The sequence below is a fragment of the Neopelma chrysocephalum genome, unplaced genomic scaffold (assembly GCF_003984885.1).
Source record: "Neopelma chrysocephalum unplaced genomic scaffold, ASM398488v2 Primary Assembly neopelma1_116, whole genome shotgun sequence".
Classification (NCBI taxonomy): Eukaryota; Metazoa; Chordata; class Aves; order Passeriformes; family Pipridae; genus Neopelma; species Neopelma chrysocephalum.
Genome location: NW_020897778.1, coordinates 3,161,901 through 3,186,364, shown reverse-complemented (window position 1 = coordinate 3,186,364; position 24,464 = coordinate 3,161,901). Strand labels below are relative to the sequence as shown.

The 24,464-nt window shown below is 48.7% G+C and overlaps 1 protein-coding gene across 1 annotated transcript in view; it reads left to right on the top strand.

Annotated features, from left to right (window-relative positions):
* The window catches only part of MED13L (mediator complex subunit 13 like), a 179,660-nt gene extending 155,536 nt beyond the window's left edge, over nt 1–24,124 (top strand). The window contains exons 17-31 of the mRNA XM_027696888.1: nt 52–998; nt 1,673–1,852; nt 3,373–3,596; nt 4,550–4,742; nt 5,648–6,089; nt 7,478–7,697; nt 9,798–9,986; nt 11,843–12,066; nt 12,503–12,645; nt 13,724–13,882; nt 14,898–15,074; nt 17,163–17,317; nt 20,293–20,454; nt 21,411–21,523; nt 22,583–24,124. Coding sequence (XP_027552689.1) covers nt 52–998; nt 1,673–1,852; nt 3,373–3,596; nt 4,550–4,742; nt 5,648–6,089; nt 7,478–7,697; nt 9,798–9,986; nt 11,843–12,066; nt 12,503–12,645; nt 13,724–13,882; nt 14,898–15,074; nt 17,163–17,317; nt 20,293–20,454; nt 21,411–21,523; nt 22,583–22,715 — 3,661 coding nt within the window. The 3' untranslated portion in view covers nt 22,716–24,124. The remainder of the gene's footprint in view (nt 1–51; nt 999–1,672; nt 1,853–3,372; nt 3,597–4,549; nt 4,743–5,647; nt 6,090–7,477; nt 7,698–9,797; nt 9,987–11,842; nt 12,067–12,502; nt 12,646–13,723; nt 13,883–14,897; nt 15,075–17,162; nt 17,318–20,292; nt 20,455–21,410; nt 21,524–22,582) is intronic.
* The last annotated feature ends 340 nt before the right edge of the window (nt 24,125–24,464 follow it).

The window sequence follows — 24,464 nt, the reverse complement described above, 5'->3', positions numbered from 1 at the left end:
GTTTCCCAGTCTGTGACGGGCTGTGACCCTGTTCCCGTGTGTTCCTTGCAGCAACGTGCCTAGTGTGGGGAGCCTGGCGGACCAGGACTACCTGCAGATGAGCACCCCCCAGATGAGCACCCCGGTGACGCTCAACAGCGCAGCCCCCGCCAGCAACAGCGGGGCGGGGGTGCTGCCGTCCCCCGCCACCCCCCGCTTCTCCGTGCCCACCCCGCGCACGCCCCGCACCCCCCGCACCCCCCGGGGCGGGGGCACCGCCAGCGGCCAGGGCTCCGTCAAGTACGACAGCACCGACCAGGGCTCCCCCGCCTCCACCCCCTCCACCACGCGGCCCCTGAACTCGGTGGAGCCGGGCACGGTGCAGCCCATCCCCGAGGCCCACAGCCTGTACGTCACCCTCATCCTCTCCGACTCCGTGCTCAACATCTTCAAGGACAGGAACTTCGACAGCTGCTGCGTCTGCGCCTGCAACATGAACATCAAGGGCGCCGACGTGGGGCTCTACATCCCGGACTCGTCCAACGAGGACCAGTACCGCTGCACCTGCGGCTTCAGCGCCATCATCAACCGCAAGCTGGGCTACAACTCTGGGCTCTTCATCGAGGACGAGCTCGACATCTTCGGCAGGACCTCGGACATCGGCCAGGCCGCGGAGCGGAGGCTGATGGTCTGTCAGAGTGGCCTGATGTCGCAGATGGGAGAGGGAGCCCGGAGGAGCCAGGAGCCCCCCATGAGCCTCCTGCTGCTCCTGCAGAACCAGCACACGCAGCCCTTCACGTCGCTGAGCTGCCTGGATTACATGTCCTCCAACAACCGGCAGGCGCTGCCCTGCACGAGCTGGAGCTACGACCGGCTGCAGGCCGACAGCAACGACTCCTGGGTGGAGTGTTTCAACGCCCTGGAGCAGGGCCGGCAGTACGTGGACAACCCCACGGGGGGCAAGGTGGACGAGGCCCTCGTACGAAGTGCCACCGTCCATTCCTGGCCTCACAGCAACGGTAGGGGCACAACCCACCCTTTGGCCCTGGAATTCCTTTGGATCTCGGCAGTCATGACCCACTTAATCTCTATGTGGGAAGTGACAGGCCTGAGAACACGCTAGAAATAAAGGAGAGTTCTGAAAGCTTTATAAATGATATCTGAAGTACCAATAATCTGGTTACATCTCAAGTACAACAATCCTGTTGTCCTCAGACTTTGTGGTCTAAATTGTGACAGAGTCTGTGTGGAAGTTCACAAATGGGAAGCAGAGAGGCAAAACAAATCCAGGTATTTGGGGGAAGGCAGGATTATGGCCCCTCATTTTTCAGAGAAGGGTAAAAGCAGTCAGCAGAAGAGAACTGCTCTGTACACAAGAGTTAGGGGAAAAAAGTGTCAAGGGAAAAATAATTATTTCATAATTAAATATTACCTGTTTAAAGATGCTCTGACATCTTGTGAGCTGAGCTGGGCAGCAGCAGCACTGAAAGGTGTGTAAGGGCTGTGGTGACAGCTTCATTGCAGCCATGTTTTCAGAAAGCCCCACGTTAAACGCCCTTAGGTTATTAGAGCTGCCCAAATTCCATGGGCAGCGTGCAGAGCAGTAGGAAGGCACAATGCACAGAAAATGTTGTCCCCTCTGAAGGATTGTTGGTGTCCCTCCCTGAAGTGATGGTGCTCCTTGTCCTTGCAGTGCTGGACATCAGCATGCTCTCCTCCCAGGACGTGGTGCGCATGCTGCTCTCGCTCCAGCCCTTCCTCCAGGATGCCATCCAGAAGAAGAGAACGGGAAGGACCTGGGAGAACATCCAGCACGTGCAGGGACCACTCACCTGGCAGCAATTCCATAAGATGGCAGGACGGGGAACCTACGGTAGGTGCACTGTGGGCCACGCCAAGCTGGAATGAAAGCAGAGTTTCCTGGAAATGGGTCCTTTCTTCTGGAAATGTGTGAGGAGGGGGCTCTTCATACAGCTTGGGGTCATGGGGGGCTCTTCACATGGCTTTGTAGTGCCCTGAAAGGCATTTGAAGCGTGGTGGAGGCTTTACCCTTCCAGACTGAGGGACATTTGCAGAGGGCAGAAGGGGTGGGTGAGGCTCAGCCCCCATCTGAGTGTGGGGTCGGGCTCAGACTGAAGCAACCTGGTGCAGACACAACGTGAGCAGAGGGGGCTGCTAAAATCAGCCACAGCCCAACGGGGAGAGGGGCTGTGTGAGCTCTGCAAGTCCACAAAACTCGGGGGTGGTTTCTCCACACAGGGGTTTCCTTGTTCTAAGGCTTCCCATAGCCTTAATAAGAAGTTTTGTTTCAATTATCTGTCTGTGACACCTCTGAGAAATCCAAATTACAAACCAGATTTCGCATGTGCACCTTTGCAGAGTAATGACTGACATTAAAATCTGTATTTCTTATTTCAGGCTCAACCATTGCAGTCTTGGTTAGTTTTTTTCCTACAGCTTCATTTCCTCTCTGTTGGTATTTGATATGTTGGTGCTTTCCTTGGGGCTGAGACAACTGGGGGTGACTCACTGACTAAGGCTGTTGTGCTGGAGTACTTCTAGTAATTTGTGACTTTAAGAGTTAGGATTTGCCAATTGTTACCAGAGAATAAAACCAAAATTCCCACAGAGTATGGAGCAGAGCCTTTGATGGAGAGTCAGTGAATTTTACTGAACTTTTTAATAAAGTTGAATTACATTCTGCAGAAACTACTTGGGTATATTTTAGCTTGACATTTTCAGCAATATATCTTCCCCTGAGCTCAGTGTCTGGGAGTCACCCTGTTACCCTGGATAATAATCCTCTCCATGGGGACAACAAATGCTCAGAGCACATCCTGTGGAGAGTGGTGGGAGGCAATTTATGGAATTGTGATAACTTTGTGTGGTATTACATACCTGGGAATAAATGAGCCTGAGCTTTAGTAATTTTGCACAACCAGGTGGAGGTGGGTGAAGAACTGCAAGATCAGATTTTGTGTTTTCCTGTTATTACTTGTGACAGAACAGGAACTCCTGGGCTGTGGTTATGGATGTGACAAAGGAAAACCAGGACATGAAGCCTCAGGAAGGGCAGTACCTGTATTCTGAGTACACTGGGAGATGTTTTATTGCAGCTTTCTGGGGAAGTCAAAGTGGTGCTTGGATCAGCTCCCTCCACTTTGGCTGACTGAACTTTGATTCTGTGACATTTCTTAAGGACAGATAAATCTCTTTTCCTTTATGGAATATTTTTTCCAAGAAGGGCCGTGTGAGAACGTGTTTTATAGGGATGGCACACCCTTGACACACATTTCCACTCGATGATCAGACTTGCAGGAGACTCACCATGGGAAGGGATTAGTGATTCCCAGTTATTTTAACATTTCTTCTCTCTTTATTTTCTCTTGGAAGGCTCTGAGGAATCCCCGGAGCCTCTCCCGATCCCGACGTTACTCGTGGGCTATGACAAGGACTTCCTGACAATCTCTCCCTTCTCCTTGCCCTTCTGGGAGAGGCTCTTGCTGGACCCATACGGGGGCCATCGGGACGTCGCCTACATCGTGGTGTGTCCGGAAAACGAGGCCTTGCTCGACGGAGCCAAAACTTTCTTCAGGGACTTGAGCGCTGTATACGAGGTTGGAAATGGGACCCACGCTGAGTTATTGCTCCCCAAATGTCCCTTCTGCCCTAGTGCATGGTCACCAGGAGAAATCCGTGTTGTTTAAAGTAACAACTATTTGAAGAAGGGTTTTCTTTCCTTTTGAGGGCTTTCCAGCAGTGCTGGCTGAGTCACTCTGTGATTCTCTGGGCAGGTTGGGGTGTGTGTTGCCACCTGCTCTTTACAGCACACGGAGGATGTGGCAGTGCCTTTAGTGCAGCTGCAGCTTCACAGCCATGGCCCAACCAAGCCTAAAGGGCAAGGGGCAGACTCAGGAGCTGCTTTCTCATAACTGCTAAGCTGGACATAAAGCCATTCATTGTTTTAGTGTGCAGGTGCTGTAGTCCCCAGTACCTAAGATTCCTTACAGGATCAACCAGGTTGGAAAAGACCTCTGAGATCAGCGAGTCCAACCTGTGACCCAACACCATCATGTCACTGATGCCACATCCAGTGTGTCCCTAAACACCCCCAGGGATGGTGACTCCACCCCCTCCTGGGCAGTGTCTGATCACTCTCTCTGGGAAGAACTTCTTTCCAGTGTCCAGCCTAAACCTCCCCTGGCAGAGCTCAAGGCTGTGCCCTCTTGTCCTGCTGCTGGTTCCTGGGAGCAGAGCCCGACCTCCCCCAGCTCCCCCCTCCTGTCAGGGAGTTGCAGAGCCAAAAGGTCCCCCCTGAGCCTCCTTTTCTCCAGGCTGAGCCCCCCCAGCCCCTCAGCTGCTCCTCACAGCACTTGTGCTCCAGCCCCTTCCCCAGCCTCGCTGCCCCCCTTTGCCCTTCTTTCAGCTCTGCTGTCAGTGCAGTTCAATCCACAGTCAAACGCAGCCTTTTTTTAAAATCCATCTGTTGAGGTGTGTGGCGGGGACGAAGGGTTTAGGCTCCAACCAGGTGCTTGGCATCTCCCCACGAGCATTTCTTGTCCCTCCCCAGATGTGCAGGCTGGGCCAGCACAAGCCCATCTGCAAAGTGCTGCGTGACGGGATCCTGCGGGTGGGCAGGAGCGCGGCCCCCACGCTGCCCGAGGAGCTGGGCAGTGAGTGGCTCACCCAGCCCTGGGGCTCCGAGGACGGGGACAATCATTCCAGGCTCAAACTCTACGCCCAGGTCTGCCGCCATCACCTTGGTGAGTCCCGGCCACGGCTGCTCGGGGGGCTGGGAGGGGTTTGCACGAGGTGGAAATAAGGGGGGGGGGGGTTCTTCAGGCGCAGATTAACATCTAATTAAAAATTAAAAAGCTATTATCCTAATTTCCTAATCCTTCCATGTTAAATTTGCCTCCTTCTTGTTGTTGTTTATCACTCTGGGGATCATGTCAGAGGTTCAAAAGCTGATTCTTATCCCTTTAAAGCAGTCAGTTTGGTATAAGGTGTTTGTATATCATAAAGATCACAGAATGATAGAATGGTTTGGGTTGGAAGGGACCTTAAAGCTCCTCTCGTTCCACCCCCTGCCATGGGCAGGGCCACCTTCCACTATCCCAGGTTGCTCCAAGCCCCTGAGGCATCTGGCAGGGCAGCATTGGAAACTTCCCCACTAGTGATTTACCACCTCTGAGAGTAAATAAATAAGAAATTTTCACTTATTACTTGTAAATAATCACTGTGATCTTTCTTTTTCTGATACTGAGGGGCAGAAATAACTATAATAAAGTTTGCCATTGTTGTAGCTCAGACAAAAAGGACTTCCAGGCTTTCAGCCTGACAGAGATAACCTGTCCTAGACTGCAGAGCTGAGCACTGTGTAACACTGTTATTGCAACATGGGCTGGGCAGAGATCAGGACGTGTCCACAGAGTCACAGAGCTCTGCAAAATCAGCCCTGTTTTTAAGACATTTGATACATATCAGTCAGAACTGAAGCTCTGAAGAGTGGATTCCAAAGCAAACATTTTCAGTGGAAATCCATTAGCATTTGTATATTCTTAGAACATTCTAAAAGCACAGAAAGCATTGTCTGACCTGCTGGTTGCTGCGGGTTCCTCTGATGGGACTGTCACTAACCCCCTCTCCTCTTCCCTTGCCCTTGCAGCACCTTACTTAGCCACCCTGCAGCTGGACAGCAGCCTGCTGCTGCCCCCCAAGTACCCAACTCCTGCCCCAGCCAGCCAGGCACAGGCAGCTCCCGGGAACGCTGGACCCGCTCCCTCCAACCCCTCGTGTCTCTCGGCCGCCCCGGCCCCGGGCAGCTCCTTCAGCTCCACGCCCAGCGCCGGCACCACCAGCCTTCCCGCCGGGAGCACCTCCTCCTCTGGCTCCTCCGTGCCGCAGCTGTCAGCGTCCTCTGCCACCCCCAGCACTGCCCAGATGCCGGGCAGCTCCTCCACGCCCGGGTTCAGCGGGAATGCCGGCCCCGGGCAGGGCGGTGGCACCGGGGCGGGCACAGCAGAGCGATCCCAGGGCAGCGCCGGCCCCGCGGCCGACACAGAGCAGGGACAGAGCCTTCCCCAGCAGCAGCAGGAGGGGCAGGAAGGGTAAGTGGCTGAAGTGCTCACACAGAGCTCCTCGTTACACCCTCTGTCCTTTCTGTCCTCTCACACAGCTCACAATCTTTAAACCTGGTGGGAAGGGGAGGCCCCTCTGGCCGGTGGGAGTGGAGCAGGGCCTGTTCTGGGTCGTTTGTAGCAGTCCCTGATAAAGGGGAGTTGGAAAATCAACCCTCCCCTTTTTTGTTACGACAATCAAAGCCTGTTCAGCTGCAGGGATGTGGGTGTTGGATCTCTAGGATTCCCCACCTGGCCTGTCTTTGCAGCACCACCAACACAGAGGGGTTCTCAGGTGCTGTGCCAAACCTGCTGGCTCGGCCTGCCTGTGTCAGGCACTGCAGGATATCCCATGGAGCTGGATGCCTCTTGCTCCATCACACCTGTAATGTTGACAGATGCAAAGTGCAAGCCACAGATTACTTTTTTTTTCTAATTTTCTTATATTGCAGGTGTTGTTTTGCAGGCAGGTACACTGTGAGGTCAGGAAACACGATTGGAGTCCTGTTACTTTAAAATAAATTTCAGCAGCACAACTCTTTTAAAGACTTCACTATGAACAGCCACCCATAAAAATTAGGGAAAGGTTTTTTGACGTTGTGTGTAAGTAACTTCCTGAGGGAACATGTTTTTCATTACTCCCATAATAATGCATATTGCTAATAGTCACGGTGTGTGTTGTGGAGTTCCTGTATGTTGAGGGAAAAGCCCACATCCTGTTCTAGTGTGGGTTGTCCTTGAGACATCTGTTCACTGATCCCTGCAAAACACCCTCTGAGCAGCTGCAGCAGCTTCTGACAAAGTCTGAGCTGCTTTGATCACTTACAGATGTTGAGCCTCCTGCTCATGGTTGGGGTTGGAGGAGCATTTTACCAAGTAAAAAACGTTCAGTTGCTCCTTCCATTACTACTGGAACCTTCCCTGTGCCTGAACAGGACTTCAGGCTCCATGAATATTGCTTTGTTGTGCTCAGTTCCTCCCTCCACCTCTCCCAAAAGCAAACCCCTAAACTGCACCAAAACCCAGGCAAGCACCTACATGAAAACTCACAGAGCTAATAGCAGTCAGCTCTTCCATAATCTTCAGGCATAATCTGTTCTGATTGCATTAAATTGAGATTATGTTAGACTCTGTGTATCTTTAATGCACAACTAAAACTGGGAATTTTGGGTTAGGGAACCGCAATGAGTAAAAGTCCTGTCTGTCGCTGTCGTCATGGGTTTTAGTTTTGCTGCTGGACATGAGGGTTCCTCAGTACTTTCCTTTTCCCCACCACCACCTCAGCCCCTCAGAGTGTTGAGAAAAGCAGGACTGACCCTTGTTCCTGTGCCTGTCCCCTCTCTGTGTGTGTGTGTGTGTGTGTGTGTGTGTGTGTGCAGGGTCCCCGAGCGGGAGCGGATCGGGGTCCCCACGGAGCCGGAGGCCGCCGACAGCAACGCCTACCCCCCTGCTGTGGTCATCTACATGGTGGACCCCTTCACCTACACTGCAGAGGAGGAGTCTGCCTCAGCCAACTTCTGGCTCCTAAGTCTCATGAGATGCTACACAGAAATGTTGGATAACTTGCCTGAGAACATGAGGAATTCTTTCATTCTCCAGGTAGCGCTGCCTTTCCCTGCGTCCTCACAGTCCCCCCGTCACAGCACGTCTGTGACACACGGTGCTCAAAGGTACAGGGTGGGAGATGACATAGAACATTTAGGTGACATTTAGGAATTATTTTCTTGGCAGTACAAGGTTACATATTAAAAAAAACACCTTGATTTTTGATGAGGAAAAATTTAAAGCAGCCACAGTATCCCTGTGTCAGATCTGTCTCCTGGTGCTTCCTGGAGAGGGATTGCAGTTATTTCAGTTGCAACTTGAGTTGCCATTGCCAAAAATGTCCAGTTGCTCCTTTGATTGCTCTACATGTTGAGTTGTTTGCTGTTTATATTCCCTTGATTTATGCTGTTTAATCCAAAAGAAGTATGTGAAACCAGACATTTAATGCATAATATAACTATTGTACTGTTATTATCTGCTGCTTAAAAATAATTTACCATGTAACTTGGCATATAATAATAGTTACTTACTCTGGAATTGCTTAGGAATTGAATTTGTGCAGCCAGAAGCAGCGCTTGGCCTCTTGCCCAGCCTTGCCTGCGTTGCCAGGGCTGCTCTGTGCCAGAGGCTGAATAACTGTGGGGAGAATGGGAGGCCAGAGGGCACAGGCTGTGCCTGTCCATGTGCAGCACGGGCAGGCAGCAGTGTGGGAAGGGTTTCTGTGGGCCTCATTCAGGTGTGCTCACCTTGGCTCAGAAGTATTTCAAATTATATATATTAAAAAAAGAGAGAATTGGAAGTTCTTGTGATGTCACATCGACACTGGATCTGAGGCTGGGATCAGACAAGCAGCAGACTGACCCTTTTTCTCAGTATTGTTTGTTTTCTGGGCATTTACTCTTTGTTCCTCAAAATATTTGGCCAGTTTAAGTCAAAACAGCAGTTTTCTCTAAGTAAAGGGTAACTGATCTAGTTCCCAGCACCACATTCTCACAGCTGTACCACAGCACACCCAAATATGCAGTTACTTCAGAATAAATCCACCCCAAATGTTTGCAGCTTTATTGCAATTCCTATCCAGAGGGGAAAGCCCAGCTTCTGGAATTCCTGGGTAAAGCTGTCTTTTAAAAACACACAGTCACATTTAGTAGTAGAATGTGCTGCCAAAGTTCTCATGGTTCAAGCAAGAACCATAAAGTAGTAAAAGTTTTGTGATACTTAAGTTTTATTACTACTGAAAATATTTGTTTAAAGAATCTGTTTGGGTCTTGCAGTCTTGGCTACAACAGAAATATTTGCATTGACAGTTCCTGCTCTCACTGGAAAAGGAAAGATGCTTCCAGAGCCATGTGTGGGACTTGTGCAATAAAAACAGTACATTAAAACAATCAGGTTACAGGGATTTAATTCTAATTTTAAAATGTATCTGAACTGGAAACCTGATTTTTGTCGTGCTTTGTTTACTTTTGTGCCATTTCTCTTCCTGCTCTTGTTGTGCAGTTTGGGTCTTAACCACCAAACTCATCTCACAGGCAAATCTCCCTGTAGCTCTGGTTGAACATGTGAATTCACTGGTGGTGCTTCACATGACTTAAATAAAGCTGAGCAGCAGCATAAGGTGGCTGAGCTTCCAATCATGACTGAATTGAAAAGGAGAAACAACCACACAAATCATTGTAACAGCATCTTAACTGTGCTCTCTACACTCCTTAAGAGTGACAGCACAGTGCCAATTCCCACGTGTCCAGCACAAAATTCCTGGCTCTGAGCCCAAGCCATGGAGCCAAACCTGCCTGGACAGCAGAGACTGTGCAGCTCAGCCACCTGCAAATGGAGGTGTTGGTCACAAAAACGGGTTTTAAACAATTCAGGGCATTTTAATTGGGGTGTTTGATTTTGGACTGAGGATTAAAGAGGTTAAAATTCACTGTCTCAATGTGATGGGAGCAGCAGCTGTGTCCCAGGGAATGCAGGCAGTGTGCAGCCATTCCTGCCCCAGGGATGCTCCCTGGCAGGAGCTGTGCTGCCAATAATGGGGTGTCACCGACTGTCCTGGGTGTTCAGTGACTAAGGAACTTGTGGGTCTGGTTTGATGTTCATGAGCAGCCCTGGGAAGCCTTTCAGTCCTGTTGATGGTGTGTCTGCCTTCCCCAGATTGTGCCTTGCCAGTACATGCTGCAGACAATGAAGGATGAGCAGGTTTTCTACATCCAGCACTTGAAGTCCCTGGCGTTCTCCGTGTACTGCCAGTGCAGGAGGCCCCTGCCCACCCAGATCCACATCAAGTCCCTCACGGGCTTTGGGCCAGCTGCCAGCATTGAGATGACCCTCAAAAACCCTGAGGTTGGTACTGGGGGCAAGGGAGTGAAAGGCTGCTGATAAACTGTGACCACTTTGCTCAGATGTCAAAACAAGAGTAGAGAAAACACGGGCGGGAGTGTTCTTTTCAAGGTGCAGCAGACTATGATAATATAAAGGGAAAAGACAAACTAATGCTAAATAGAAAATAGTAGGAAAAATGTCAGATTACTTGCTTTCAAAACATTTTAAGCTCCTGGTTTTGAGTCATAAAGTAAAAGGTTAAAGATCAGTGTGAAAGAAGAGAAAATGCACATCGTTACTGGGGTTTCTGAGTCATTTTGTGGTTTTAGTCTCCAGTGCTCCACCAAGAGTTTATGTCCAACCTGTATTTCTGTGTTTATGCATAGATATGAAATAAGTTCCTGTGCCTAATTACAGATGGTATATTAATTCCCTGAGGTAATGGAGAAATCCCCCTCTTTCCACAGGCTTGTCTTTCATCTGTTTTTTAAAGTGTAAATATTCAAGCCTTGTTTCTGGAATCTCAGGGATTTCAAAAGAAGGATAATCCATCCTACTTTCTATGAATGTTTTGCATTCTTTGAAGGATAACGATGAATATTTTATTTAGGTTTAATAGACAGTAAACACTTCAACACTTACCTTGGGATAAAGGCCTGCTTGTTGGGTTTGAATCAAAATCATCACAGACCCAACCTATTGGCACGTTCCACTGCTCACAGGAATCCATAATGTCTCACTGGGAATTCCTGAGAGCAGCCTGGCCTCAGGCATCTCCCTTTCACAGTCCCTCCTCTGCTTCCCTCAGAGGTGTCTGTTCAGCAGGGTGGATTTACAGCAGGTCACAACAGTCACACTTGAAGCTATTTAGGTGTGAGGGGAAGGGTAAAAAAATTGCAAGACTCCTCTGAGCATCTCCCTCCCTTGAACTGATGCTCCTGCTCTCCTGCCAGGCTGGGATAGTTCCATTCCTGCCAGGTTGGGATGGTTCTTTCAGGAAGGGACAGGAGCAGAAACACTGGACATCCCTTCCTGTCTCTGAGAAAACACCATTCCTTACATTTCCTCTGAGCTGATTAACTTGCACTTTGCAATTCACGTTTAATTTCCTGAAGATGCAAAAGACAGCAAAAAAAGGGAAAATGTTTTCATGAACCACTTGCATTTAGCACAATTAATTAATCAAATCTGTTCTCTACATGCATTTGCTCTCAGTCTGCACTGCAGACTCCCAAACTTTGCTGAAAAATTAAGAAACCCCTCTGACTATTTCTTAGTTATGGAGCATGTTTGGTCAGGCCCATCACATTTGTTCTCCACAGAGGAGTTACAGAGCAAAGATGGCTTTGTGGGGACCATGTGGGAAGCAGCTTTGCAGAAGGAGACCTGGAGGTCCTGTTGGCCACGGTGGATGTGAGGCAGCCCTGTGCCCTTGGAGCAGGGCAGGGGCAGTGGGGCTGTGCTGGGAAGGTGCTGCAGGGCAGCCAGGGAGGTGCTGGTTCTCCTCTCCTCTGGCTCTGGGCTCCTCAGAACAACAAACACAGAGCAAATCCAGCCAAGGGCCTCAAAGATGGTTAAGGAATGGGAGCATCTGACAGCTGAGGAGGTTTAAACTCCTGCCTGTGTCAGAGGCTGGTCCAAGGACTGGTTTCGTACCTGTACATAAAAAGAAGTCTTTAGATAAGGTTTGAAGTGCATCAGCTTTAACTACAGCAATGAGTTATCTATAACCCCCCTTTTCCCAATCTCTCTTGACTAGGAATGCCTTGAACTTATTTACTGTCTCAAATTCCCCTCTCTCTGTACTCACTGCCAGTGTTTCTTGTGATAAATACTTTCTGATCTGTGTGCTGACAATCGCGTTGTCTCTGTTGCAGAGGCCCAGCCCCATCCAGCTGTACTCACCTCCTTTCATCCTGGCACCCATCAAAGACAAGCAGACAGAGCTGGGAGAGACCTTTGGGGAGGCCAGTCAGAAGTACAACGTGCTGTTTGTGGGGTACTGCCTGTCCCACGACCAGCGCTGGCTCCTGGCGTCCTGCACCGACCTGCACGGGGAGCTGCTGGAGACCTGCATCGTCAACATCGACGTGCCCAGCAGGTACTGCTGGCCCTGCCTGGCACGTGGCACCTGTCACCCCTCACACACATCCCTTCCAGCCCTATTTCATGCCGAAGAGATCGTGATAGTGTCACAGTGATAATTTCAGTCAGCACTCTGATAATTCAGGATCTGCAGAGGAGGAAGTTGCTGAGTCACACTTGTTTTACAGCTTGTTGTACAACTGTTTTGCCTACAACTCTTACCTTGAAGAACACCTGGTGTGTGGCTCAGCAGTTTGACACCTCTTGCATGTCACTGCAGCAACAGTACTGAAAGCACACACGTTTTTTTCCTGTTATGAGCAGTAAAATTGTTAGAGATTGCACAGAACTGTAAGAACTCCTCAGAGCTTAAGCAGTGACAGAGTTATAGAGAACAGAAATCTTGTCCTTGATTCTCTTCTCACTGTTTTTTTCCCTTCCTCAACCCGCAGGTCGAGGAGGAGCAAGTTGTCTGCCCGGAAGATCGGGCTGCAGAAGCTCTGGGAATGGTGCATTGGAATTGTCCAGATGACATCCCTGCCCTGGAGGGTCGTGATCGGGCGGCTGGGCCGGCTGGGCCACGGGGAGCTCAAAGGTGGGGAATGGCAGGGGGGGCTCAGAACTGATCACTGACCTGTAAAACTAAAACCCTGAGAGTGATCATCACACAACCTGAGAATCCTTTGGGTTGGAAAAGCCCTCTGAGACCATCGAGTCCAACTGTTCCCCCAGCACCTCCAAGGCCACCACTATCCCATGTGCCCAGGTGCCACATCCACAGGGCTTTTGAGCACTCCAGGGGTGGGGACTCAGCCATTCCTCACAGCTTTGCATCACCTGCACTCTGCTATTGTGTAGTGAATTAGATTGAGTGAATTTAGCTTAACCTTCCAGAGTCCTGTCTCTCTGCTTCTCAAAACAGTGACTTTACAACAAGTTAAACAAGATGCACCAAGTTCTATCACAGACAGGATAAACTGTTGTTTGTTGTGATAGACTTTACTGAGGGTAAACCTGGTTGGGAAGGCAGATACCCAGGCTGGCTAGGCTGTCTCCTCAGAAGTTTGTGATAATCTACACCAGGGCTGCCAAAACCTTTCTTCTCCCTTTATCCCCCACCCCATTGTTTTCACACCAATGCCCCCTTCACCAAGTGGATGTGAGTGTAAAGTACCTGATCCTCCCAACTGGTGTCTCCTGGGCTGTGGCAGCAGGGGTTGCAGGGGAGCAGGCTGCAGTCCTTCCCTGGCACTGAATTCCTGGTTTGCACAAACACTTTGCCTGTTTGTAGCCTGGCTTTGACATTACTCCCTGCAGGATTTACACAGCGTCCTTCCAAGTCATGGACCTCGTCACACGTTAGGAAAGCTCTGATCAACAGTTATCGTGACACAGAAACACAGACAGGATTCAATTCTGATTCCTCAACTTAAACAGCACTAAACAAACAAAAAAATCTTGCAAAAAGAGTTACTGAACAAGGGAAAACTGCCACAGAATAAAATAAAACACTGCAGGAAGTGTTTGAGCACCCAGTGTGCAGGGGAGACACTGCGGGGGAGTTCGGGGCTGGGGAAATGAAAGTGTTCTGAGTATTCTGCTGTTCTCAGGGGAGTGCTGGCTCTGTCAGCTCCCCATTCCCTCTGTCCTACCGTGCTGCTTTTCCCTTGCAGACTGGAGCATCCTCCTGGGGGAGTGTTCCCTGCAGACAATCAGCAAACAGCTCAAGGAGGTTTGCCGCATGTGCGGCATCTCGGCGGCAGATTCCCCGTCCATCCTCAGTGCCTGCCTGGTCGCCATGGAGCCACAGGGCTCCTTCGTGGTCATGCCAGGTATGTTTATCCAACTGCTACAATGCCAGGGAAACTGGGCTTTGATCTCATCACATAAGCACAGTAATCTTGGGATTGCTGTGAGGGCCTTGACTGGCGTGGTGACGTGGGGCAGAAAATAGGCTGAGCCAGGAGAATTCCTTAAAATACCATGGAGAGGTGCTACCCTGGGAGTGCAGGCTCCTGGGGGGGGAGACTGATGCCTTAAAATCTACATTGTATAAGGTTCTTAGTGACAAGATGACTGTTGAACTGCTGATCTTTTCCCTGGGTTCAGGCAGCCCCGTTCCCACGGGCTGGAAGGTGACGTTGCCAACACCCTCATGCACGGAGGAGTCTGCAGTGGGAAGAGAAGGAGCCTCTGGAAAGGGGAATAAGAGTAAACCCACTTGCCTTCTCATGTGCTGGAGTTATTTAGAGAGTTCACTCATAGCAGCAACCCATGGGGTTAAGTTGAAATCAAATTAAATGTTGAGATTCTCTTTTTGTATTACCTAAGCACATAGTTTTTAATGGATGTGGTGCCATCCCCTTAACATATCCTTACAAACCACTCTGGGCTTTTTCATGTTTAGAAAGAAAAGATTAGTACATGGAACAGAATTAACTGAGCTTGAAAATTCCTTATCAAGTTGAATATTTTGAAAATCTCAAAGCAGAGGGTTTGTAACGTGAGAAAATAGAGGGCAAGTGAGGCTTTTTACTTATCAACCAAAGTGGGGTATATTTCATAATTATACAGAGGGTATGAAAAATCAATTTGACTTCTCATTTAGCAAGTAAATATTTGATCGAGGGGCAGCAGAATGGCAGGAAAGGTGGGGCTGAGCACTGTCTGTGCAACTGGTGATTGGAGTTTTAAGCTCTTCCAGGAATTTATTCTTTTGGAGATCAGACCCTTTAAATGTGTGTATGAGCTTTCAGAGCAGGTGGGATGGGCAGGAATGTGACTAACACAGCCCATGCATTTGGGAGGGGCTGCACCTTGAGGTCTGTGCTGTCTGTGCCCTGGCAGATGCTGTCACCATGGGCTCCGTGTTTGGCCGGAGCACGGCGCTGAACCTGCAGTCGTCCCAGCTCAACACCCCCCAGGACGCCTCCTGCACACACATCCTGGTGTTCCCAACCTCTGCCACCATCCAGGTGGCACCAGCAAATTACCCCAACGAGGATGGGTTCAGCCCCACAAACGGTGAGTGGCACTGGGGGGGTGAGAGGGACCTTTCCAGAACCTCAGCAGAGCTGAACCAAGTGGGAATAAACACCCCCATGGACCCCACAGCACCCAGCTGAACTCACAGTGAGCTACACAGGGCTTTGTAGGTGCAGGGTAACACTCTGTGCTCCCCCTGGGTCTGCTTTCAGATAATCACACTGATTTGTTCCCAAAGGGATGTGGCCCAACCATGGCACAGACTAGACCATGCTTTTCCTTGTTGTTGTGGCTGGGTCAGACCAGCTTGTTTCCCAGCAATGCACAGAGCTGGGAGGAAGGAGGGGCTTGTAGAATTTTGATCTCCCTGTAAAATAGGTAAAATAGCCCAACCTGAGACTCCCTGCTGCCCCCAGAGTGCTTTTACACACACATTGAGCCCTGCAGTTTGTGCCAGCAAGACTCTGCTTAATACTTGATATCAAATGAGCATTTTCCTGCTTTGTCACAAGTCCTTTAAATGATTGCAAAGAAATTTAGTCCAGGAGTCCCTACAAACAGGTGCAGTAGGAGTATTCCATGAGGAGGGCAGTCACAGTCTGGAGAGGAGGGCAGGCCCACAGTTTTAAGGAAAGGGTGTGCTCTGATCTGGAATGTCAGAGGGCCCCATGGAGGGAAGTTGCCCCTCTCAATCCCTGTCCCTTGGAGGCCCCGGGATCCCCCCAGTGCTGTGCTGACAAACATTAACCTGGGTTAACCTGCCCTTCAGTGCTGCACATGCTAATTAGAGTCAGGTACAAGGACTGGCCTTTTCCAAAATGGTGTTAAATTTAATTTTCTTAACTCTGTCCTCCTTAATGATTAAACTGCTTCCTATGCCATTAGGCAGCTCATTTATGCTTTGGAGGCGAAGCAGAGCATGACATGAGCTCTGCTTTGTTTACTGAGGCTGGAGGACACAAGTTCATAAACCTCAGTTAAGTCACTGCCCTGGCAATCCAGAGGTTCTCTTCAGGAGATGAAAAACAACCACCTACCTGTTTCAGTACTGGGACTTCAGGTGAAGTTAGTTCTGGACACACATCCTTTTCCATTTCGTGTGGAGTAAATTCCTCTTTTTCAAGAGAAATTGTTATTTATTATGATATGCACAACTTCTATTTAGGGCTTCATGTTTTAATATAAATTTGGTTGCAGTTCTAATTAATCCAGTTAATTTAGACAGCTCCCACTATCCCTTTCTGCCCCCTATAATGTACTTTAAATGTCATTATACACTTTAAATATCCTTGCCTGCTGAGAAATCTGGGTAGGAAATCCCCCTCTAGCCCACATTGTGCTGGCTGTAATTCCTTGCTCCGTGTTTCTGGTGCCTCATCCTTCCCTCCCATGACTTACTCATGGCATTGTAACCCATGTGCAAGTGCCTGAGTAGTGAATGCACTTGTCAGAGCAGCAAAGAGCCCTTCCCTGTCCCTTCAGCCCTTCCCAGGTTAAACCAGCCAGCTGGATAATGCAGCTGATGGGATTCCTGGCATGGGAGTAGGATGTGAAAAGCTGCGTTGTGGGGAATCCTGGTGCAGCATGTGAAAGAATCCCAAAGTCCACATGAGGGGGAGCAGCCTTGCTGCCCTCAGGGACTATGGGACAGTTTCCTGGGAGCTGCCAGGGCCGTTCCCAGAGTTGGGAGCGAACATTCCGAAGGGCTGAGGAGCAGCACCTGCACCGGTGACACTCAGGGGTCTGTTTAATGGATCTCAGGGGTTTGTTTCTGGGTTTCTGTGAGCAGCTGCAGAGAGGTGCCCGTTTCTCTGTTCCAAAGTTCAGCCTGGATTTCATGGAGCTGGTGCAGCAGGATTTCTGTTCCCTGCACGGCCACTGCTCAAATTCATTATCTCAGCACTCCTCTGCCAACTTTCCCTTTCAAGTCTCTGCGGTTGCAGTCAAAGGTTCTGAGGAGGATTAAACACTGAAGTGTTTATCTCTGCTTTCATCTGCCTGGAGAGTATGTAAAAGAAAAAAGGGAATGATCATAAATTAAAGGGAACGGTAATAAATTACAAAAATGTCTCAGAAAAAAGAGAGTACAGCACGTTGGAAATGATTTTCCTTTCTTTTCTTTTTCAGATGACATGTTTGACCTCCCATTCCCAGATGACATGGACAATGACATTAGAATTTTAATAACAGGGAATCTTCACTCTTCACCAAATTCCTCCCCAGTTCCTTCCCCTGGATCACCATCTGGCACTGGAGTGGGATCTCACTACCATCACAGCAGGGTAAGGCTGGAGCACCTGCTGCTTAAAATGAAACACGAAGAAAGACCCAAATCCTCCAACAAAATCACTTTTTCCTGTAGGTTCTCACACATAATTAGGTCAAGAGCCAGCAAAAATCAGGTTAACATTGAAGGTGCTGGTTCAGTCCTGCTGGAGAAGGGGCTCTGCAGTCACTGTTTGCATCTCCCACGTTAGTTGTTGGTGTACAAGGTAACTGAGAGGAAGAGAGGAGGAGGAGGGAGAGGCTTTATTTCTGTGTGGCAGAGCCATAGCTGATGACCTGCATGAATCCAGTCTGTTCTCATCCATTCCTTTCTGGACACTCACACAGAACATCCCTGGCACAAAGTGACAAGTCTCTGAGAGAAAGGAAGCAGTGACAGCCCTGTTCCCAGAGATTTCAGGGAGGCAAGAAGGGAGATAATTCTCCCAGTGATGAAACCCTGCCCATGGAAACTCCACAGGTGCTGGATGGTTATGCAAATGTTGTTTTCTTAGGAATATTTAGCCCAGAGCACATAGTGTTTGTAAGTAATTTCTGTTTGAAGTGGCTTTTATAAAGTCAGTTCCAACATCAGTGATCACTTAAAATGCAAATTATTTTTGATAATTCAAGGTATTTTTTTGAATTGACTTTCACATAACTTAGATCAGGTTTAATGGAACTCTCACTCCTGCATTTAATTGTGTAAGACTGAGCTGTTCTCTTAAAATGGTTTCCATCACAATTAGGTAGAAGTTTGATGCTTCATAATTTCCTTTGGAGAAGTTTTATTCTAAAAGTAGTACATTAAAAGCAGTAGCATATTATTTCTTTACTAAATAATACGGTATTTTATTACAGAAACAGCCTAACTTTTATACCAGAAACAGGGAACACCCTGCAGTTAAAAGTTCTGGGTTAGTGATCTGAATAATTTCCTTGGATGTGGATCTGGACTATCACTGGTGGCTTTAAAGTCTCAGGGGAGACTGTAAATCTGGTAGGAGAGGAAGTGCAGAGCAGATACTGAGAGGAGGTGTAGGTACAACCGAGATACTCCCCTGTGCTGCTCTAAGAACCCAGCATTCCCTCCTGTGGATGAGGTGTCCTGGGACAGGAATTCCCACTCCCTGAACACGCCTGGCTAAATGGTGGCATTGTCACCCCCTGGAAGGACAGTGTCCTGTCTATATTCTCCTTACAACTTCTACCAAAATGCCTCAGTGGCAGCTGAGCACAGGGTGTGAGGGAGAAGGGGCTCCTGCCTCAGCCTCAGAAGTGCTGACACTGCAGTTTGTGAGCTCAGGCCACAGCACTTTGTGCTGATGGTGCAGCTCCCCCTCCAAAGGTAAGGAACGGGGCTGGCCCTGGTTACTCCAGAATGGGACGGGGGCAAACAAAAGGTTCTGAGTTCTGTGACCAAACTCTGCAGCCAGAAATCCCAACCCCTCACTCAGGGCCCTTCCTTCCCCTCAGTTCACTCCAGTGTCTGCTCTGCAGCACTTCCACAAACACCTTTACAGGACTCACTCCCCGTGGAGCTGCTCGGGAGCAGCCCTGGGAGTTAATGGCCAGGGGAGACCTGGACAGAGTAATTCAGATTAACCATTAACACAGGCCTGGTAATTGCAGTGTAATTCTGTTTTTAACCAGGCCCAGCGTGTGATCATCCCCTCGTGGGGCGGGAGGTCAGGCCTGTCCCTGTGTCCCATAATTGATGGCTGTGCCCAGGCCAGGCTGAGCCTGCTCCAGGCTCCATGGAATGCTTGCCTTCCTGGGATTCCTGACCAGGACCTGCAGTGAAGGCTTTGGGATTGAGCTGCTTTCTGTGCAGGGGAACATTTTAGGGGTTTTTTTAACCTATTGACATAAAAGATATTTATAGATTAAGTGAGCTGCTCTCCCAGTTCTGCAGGGATAAATTACAAGCTAAAACACTTTGCAGGCATCTTTTGGGTTTTTCCTCTATGAAATAAAAGTAAAATAAGAAAGAGTGTTTCCAAAATGTGTGTTCCAAACACGTTTAAAATAGGAATATGCTGTGGAATGGGCTGGCAGGCACCTTTGGAGACCTCAGGAGATCCCTGTGGATCATGACAGCTCAGGATATGTGTACACACAGGACAGCTCCCACCAAGCACTCCTGTCCCACAGCCTTGGGAATGGAAGGCTCATCTGGGCTTTACTGCACAGAAATAAAATCACAAACACACTTGCTGACAGGGAGTGACTCAGAGTCTGAAGAAATTAGTTTTACAGTCCATTTCTTGTTGTTTAACTCTCTCCTCTCCAAGTAACTCTTTGGTCCATATAAAACAACATGAGTAACTAACACTGCAAAGATGGAGTCTATATAGAAATGAATAAGTGACATAAATGGAAAAGCAGGACATATTTTCCTCTCTCTTCCCCTGCCTGGCAATACAAATGTAATCCAAGCACAGTAACTGCTGTGCAAGGGGCCAGAGCCAGGAGCAGAAGTGCAGCAGTTTTTTCCAAAGCCATCACTGTAACTCCCTGGAAAAGCAACACAACCAACCTCACCCAGCTGCAGATCCTCTGTTCTCCCACACTGGAGTGTGGCACATCCTTCCAGGGCTGGAGGCAGGAAGATGTGCAGAGGAGAAGCCTGTGAGAGTTTCTAAAGCCCAGTCCCACACTGGTCTGCTCTCCAGGGGCACTCAGGGAGCTGTTCAGAGTCACAGCCAGAGCCTGGTACCTCTGAGTGACTCTGTAGCATCAAATTCCACATGTTCTCCATCCACTTCAGGAAGTTGGTGTTGCTGTTTGGGAATCTGCAGTGCTGCTGGAGCATCAGCCTGGAGAACCAACTAGGGGGGGAAAAGGGATTAGACAACTTTGAGCAAGATTCATGAATGACTAAAGGGTGGCTCGTTAATCATAAGACAGTAATTAGCAAACAAAACACTGTTACTGGAGTGGGATGTAATGACCTAAACCAACAGAGCTGCCTTTCCAACTCCTCTTTCAGAGCCAAGGGGAACGTCTCCTGTCCAGGGAAGCCCCCGAAGAGCTGAAGCAGCAGCCTCTGGCCCTTGGATACTTCGTGTCGACTGCCAAAGCTGAGAACCTTCCGCAGTGGTTCTGGTCCTCCTGCCCTCAGGCACAGAACCAGTGTCCCCTCTTCCTGAAGGTCTGTCCTGCTCCATGGAGCAGCTACTATCCATTGCTATTGCCCTGCTTGTACAGGTTGCACGTTGGAGACTGTGGTGTCAGGGTGAACCTGAGACCTCCCCCCAGAGCTTGTGAGGCCCCCACAGCAGACCTTGTTCAGCTGCTGGAGATCCACTGAGCCCTGGGCAGTCTCCTGCAGCTTCTTGTGTGAATGAATCAAAAAATATGAGCTGGTGAAAAGCAGGGGGAAAATCTGTCTTGAATGGCATCACATAACCATTCAAACAACATACAGAATGATAAAGTTAGTACCTCTTTCTTGATCCACTCCCAGCTTAATTAAGAAATCCTAAAAATCTTTTCAAGTCTCTTAACTAAATTCTTTCCTCAGGCAAACAAAGCCATTCCAGGGCTGATGTGAGCAGTGACCCACAGTCACCATGGCAGGCTGGGGCTCAGGCAGCACCTCACAGCCACAGCACTGAGCCTTGGGCCTCACACTCTGCCCTTTATGGACACATGTCCCTCAAGTGTGTGCATTTCTTTAAACCCACACAAGGGAGATGTCAAAATAATATGAAAAATAAACCACCTTGGTTTTGGAGCTAGAGATGAAGTTTTATTGTTTTTATGCCCTGCTGCTGGGAGAGCCTGGAGACTCAGGGTGGTTTGTTACTGAAACACCAAAAGAACCACTGGCACAGCCCAAGGGTTCCCCTCATCTCTTCCTCCCTGACTAACATGCAGAACAGAATTCAGTGTTCTTTTTTTAAAGATCCTTGATTCCAGTCAAAAAGAGAAGTTTATTAAAAAAGTAACCATTAACTTGGAAATACACGTGGTCGTGGTGTGTCCAACCCAGAACTGCCAACTTGCTGTGCTGTCCTGAGGTGATCCAGAATGGATCTGTTCCCTGGGAATCTTGAGCAGAACCTGCCATATGAGGATTAACTTTTGCTTTCTCCCTCTGCACAGGCCTCACTACATCACCACATCTCTGTGGCACAGACAGACGAGCTCCTACCTGCCAGAAATTCTCAGCGAGTTCCTCACCCCCTTGACTCTAAAACTACATCAGATGTCTTGAGGTAACACCTTTTAGGTTCTGCATTTCCTCCCTGAAGGTCTGGGGACTGAGTTCAGGGGTTTCAGAGGGATCTTTCCAACCTGGCAAAGTTATCTGTGGGTTTTATCAGCAGTTTATAACTGTGCTGTGCCCTACGTGTGTCTGTGGGCAGTGGGGCATCTGCTCCAGCTGCTGCCTCCTTCCCCCCCAGGGCAGGGCTTTGAGGGGGAATTCAGTGGGTTTCCTACCCCTGTGCACAGCAATCCAAAGGAAACTCAGAGACAGCTCAGCCTCACCAAGGACACACCTTGGTTTGCCTCCCACACATTGTCCTGTTCACTCGGGGTCCCATCTGGGCTGTGCCAGTAATTATTTTTACTCACCCAACCAAATGGATTTACAGGAGATAAAAGTACCCTCCTGATACCACTATCTTAGGAATTGGGATGTAAAGGAGATATTGATCCTGAATTAATACAGAGAGTGTGTTGGATTGTTCAGGATAATCAGAGGCCTGTTTGCCTCCAGGTTGTGTTGTGAGAGCACAAAGTGCAGGACACACCAGGGAGCAAACAGAGTATCAGCAGGGAGCAGGAAGAGTAATCTAATTTGGGAAACTGGTAGTGTATTATTCCAGAAGATCTGAATTTGCACCCTCTTAGAGGACTGAGCTCTCACAGCTGTCTTGGGGTATTGAGGAAAAGGAGGATGCAGTGAGTGCACAGGGAAGGGATGAGATGCAACGTAAGTTACAAGAGGAGAAAGTCTAATCAGACACAGGATCCCAGGAACAGGGTGATAAAAAACTGGCACAGGTTGCCCAGAGAGGCTGTGGAACACCTTAGAGGTGCTCAAGCCTCAGGGCTTTGAAGGCAGTGGCGTTGGAACCTCTTAAGAGTCCACACTCTCCAATTGGGGAGGCCCTGCATTCCAGTTTGGTTCCAGTTCAGACATTGCAAACCAGAAAACTCTGCTTCCCCTCCTTCCCAGTGAGGTTCCTGCTTTGCCAACCCCCCTGGCAGTGCTGTCAGAGCTCCCTTTGGGTCAGTGTGGCAGGCTGAGCAGTGCTGTTTGCCCGCAGGTTCGTGCTGGAGCAGTACAACGCGCTGTCCTGGCTCACGTGTAACCCGGCCACCCAGGACCGCAGCTCCTGCCTGCCGGTGCACTTCGTGGTGCTCACCCAGCTCTACAACGCCATCATGAACATCCTCTGAGAGACACAAAAGCACTTCTTCTTCCTCTGGCTTCGTCCCCCCTCGGCCTGACAAACGTGCCACAGCCTGCCAACCCCCCGGTTCCGCTTCCCTTCAGACCAGTCCCGTGCTGTGCTCCTGTCCCTCCACAGCACACGTGGATTCTGCGGCGCTCGGAACTGAACCACCCATCGGCATCTCCGGCAGCTTCAGTCCAAAACCTGGGAACATCCAAGAACAGTGAACACAGAGTAACCTCAAGCCAGTGTTAGTTTGGTGGCCCAGTAACTACTGGTCGGTGTGTGATTATTTTTTTTACTATTTTATTTTTTTAAGGAAGACTACAGGATCTTTTTTTGCATTAGGAACTGATACACAACCGAGGGCAGGCTCGGCCCTGCCAGCAAAACCACCTCGTAGTGACCAGTTGGGGTGTTTTGTTGTTTGATCTTCGTAAACTGGGACTTTGCAGGAGGAAAAAAAACCACGACCACAAAACCACACAGTTGTAGTCTCGTATAAATATTGGAGTTTTCTGTCTACCTGGAGTTCCTGTCAGAGTGGATTGGGATGAATGCATGCATTTGTTACCTGTCCATGTAGATATGAATGGTCTGGAGATACTTTATTTATTTTTAGGTTTGGGGAGGGGAGGGATTAAATTATAAAGGACCAGGAACAGTAGAATATCTTCAAAATCCAACTCCGTTCCACTGTGGGGTTATTTATCTACAGACCTCTCACTCTTCTGACCTAGAAATCAAAAGTGAAGCTCTTCACAATCCGTGTCCAAGCTGGGAAGGGAAGGATATATTGCATTTTCAGGAATTCTCACCTGGGTTTAGCCTGGTTAAAGCAAGGAATGGCCAGTGTTCAATGAAGGAAAACACTACCTAAGGGAGAAGAGTGAGAGAGAGGTAGGGAGGAAAAATACTTTAAAGCCCAGTGTAGTGGGCGAGTGGAAGGTGGTAAATTAATCTATCGTAGAGCTATGATTGAAATATATTTCCAGTAAATTTAGTGATGCTAGAAAGCTATTTACTGAAAGCCAGGTCGCCCTTGAATTCTGGGCAGACTCGTCCATGTACATATCCAAAAATACGTTTTTTTTTGTTTACACTCAATCAGTTGCAAACCTGGTGTATTTTTTTCTGACTATAGGAATATTATTTCAAAGAAATAATTTTTAAAACAAACAAAAAAAAAGTTATATCATTCAATTAGTACTTGAAAAAGCGACACCAACCGTGGTGGCTCCGTTCAGTGGAACGTCGGGAAGGGGAAGGGTTTTTATGGCTCCTTCATTCCAGGCTCCGAGGGGTTGGGGTTCCAGCCCCCTTTTCCTCGTGTTTGGGGGTGCACTGGGCAGGGTTGGGTCACTTTGGTCAGGCTGGGTGACCTTCTGACCTGTCCAGGGAGAAAAAAAAAAACAAACACCGAGTTTGAAAAAAAAGTTCTTCCAAAAAAAGACTTTTCGTGTGTTCTGGTTAAAAAAATAATAATAATAATAATAATTAAAAAAAAAAACAAAAAAAATTTAAAAAAATAATGAAATTCTATGGTTTTAAAAAGTATTTTTCTTGAGATGATGTAACATTTAAAACAAATTCTATAAAATAATTAAAAAAAAAAGAAAAAAAAGAATTGCTTGTGTAATGAGAAGGTGGAGGCAGAGGAGGAGCCTGTAAATGGATTATTTCCTTCTCTGCACACACCTCCACGTGGGTATCGTATCCTCTTTGCAATGTATAGGTTAAAAAAAAAAATCTG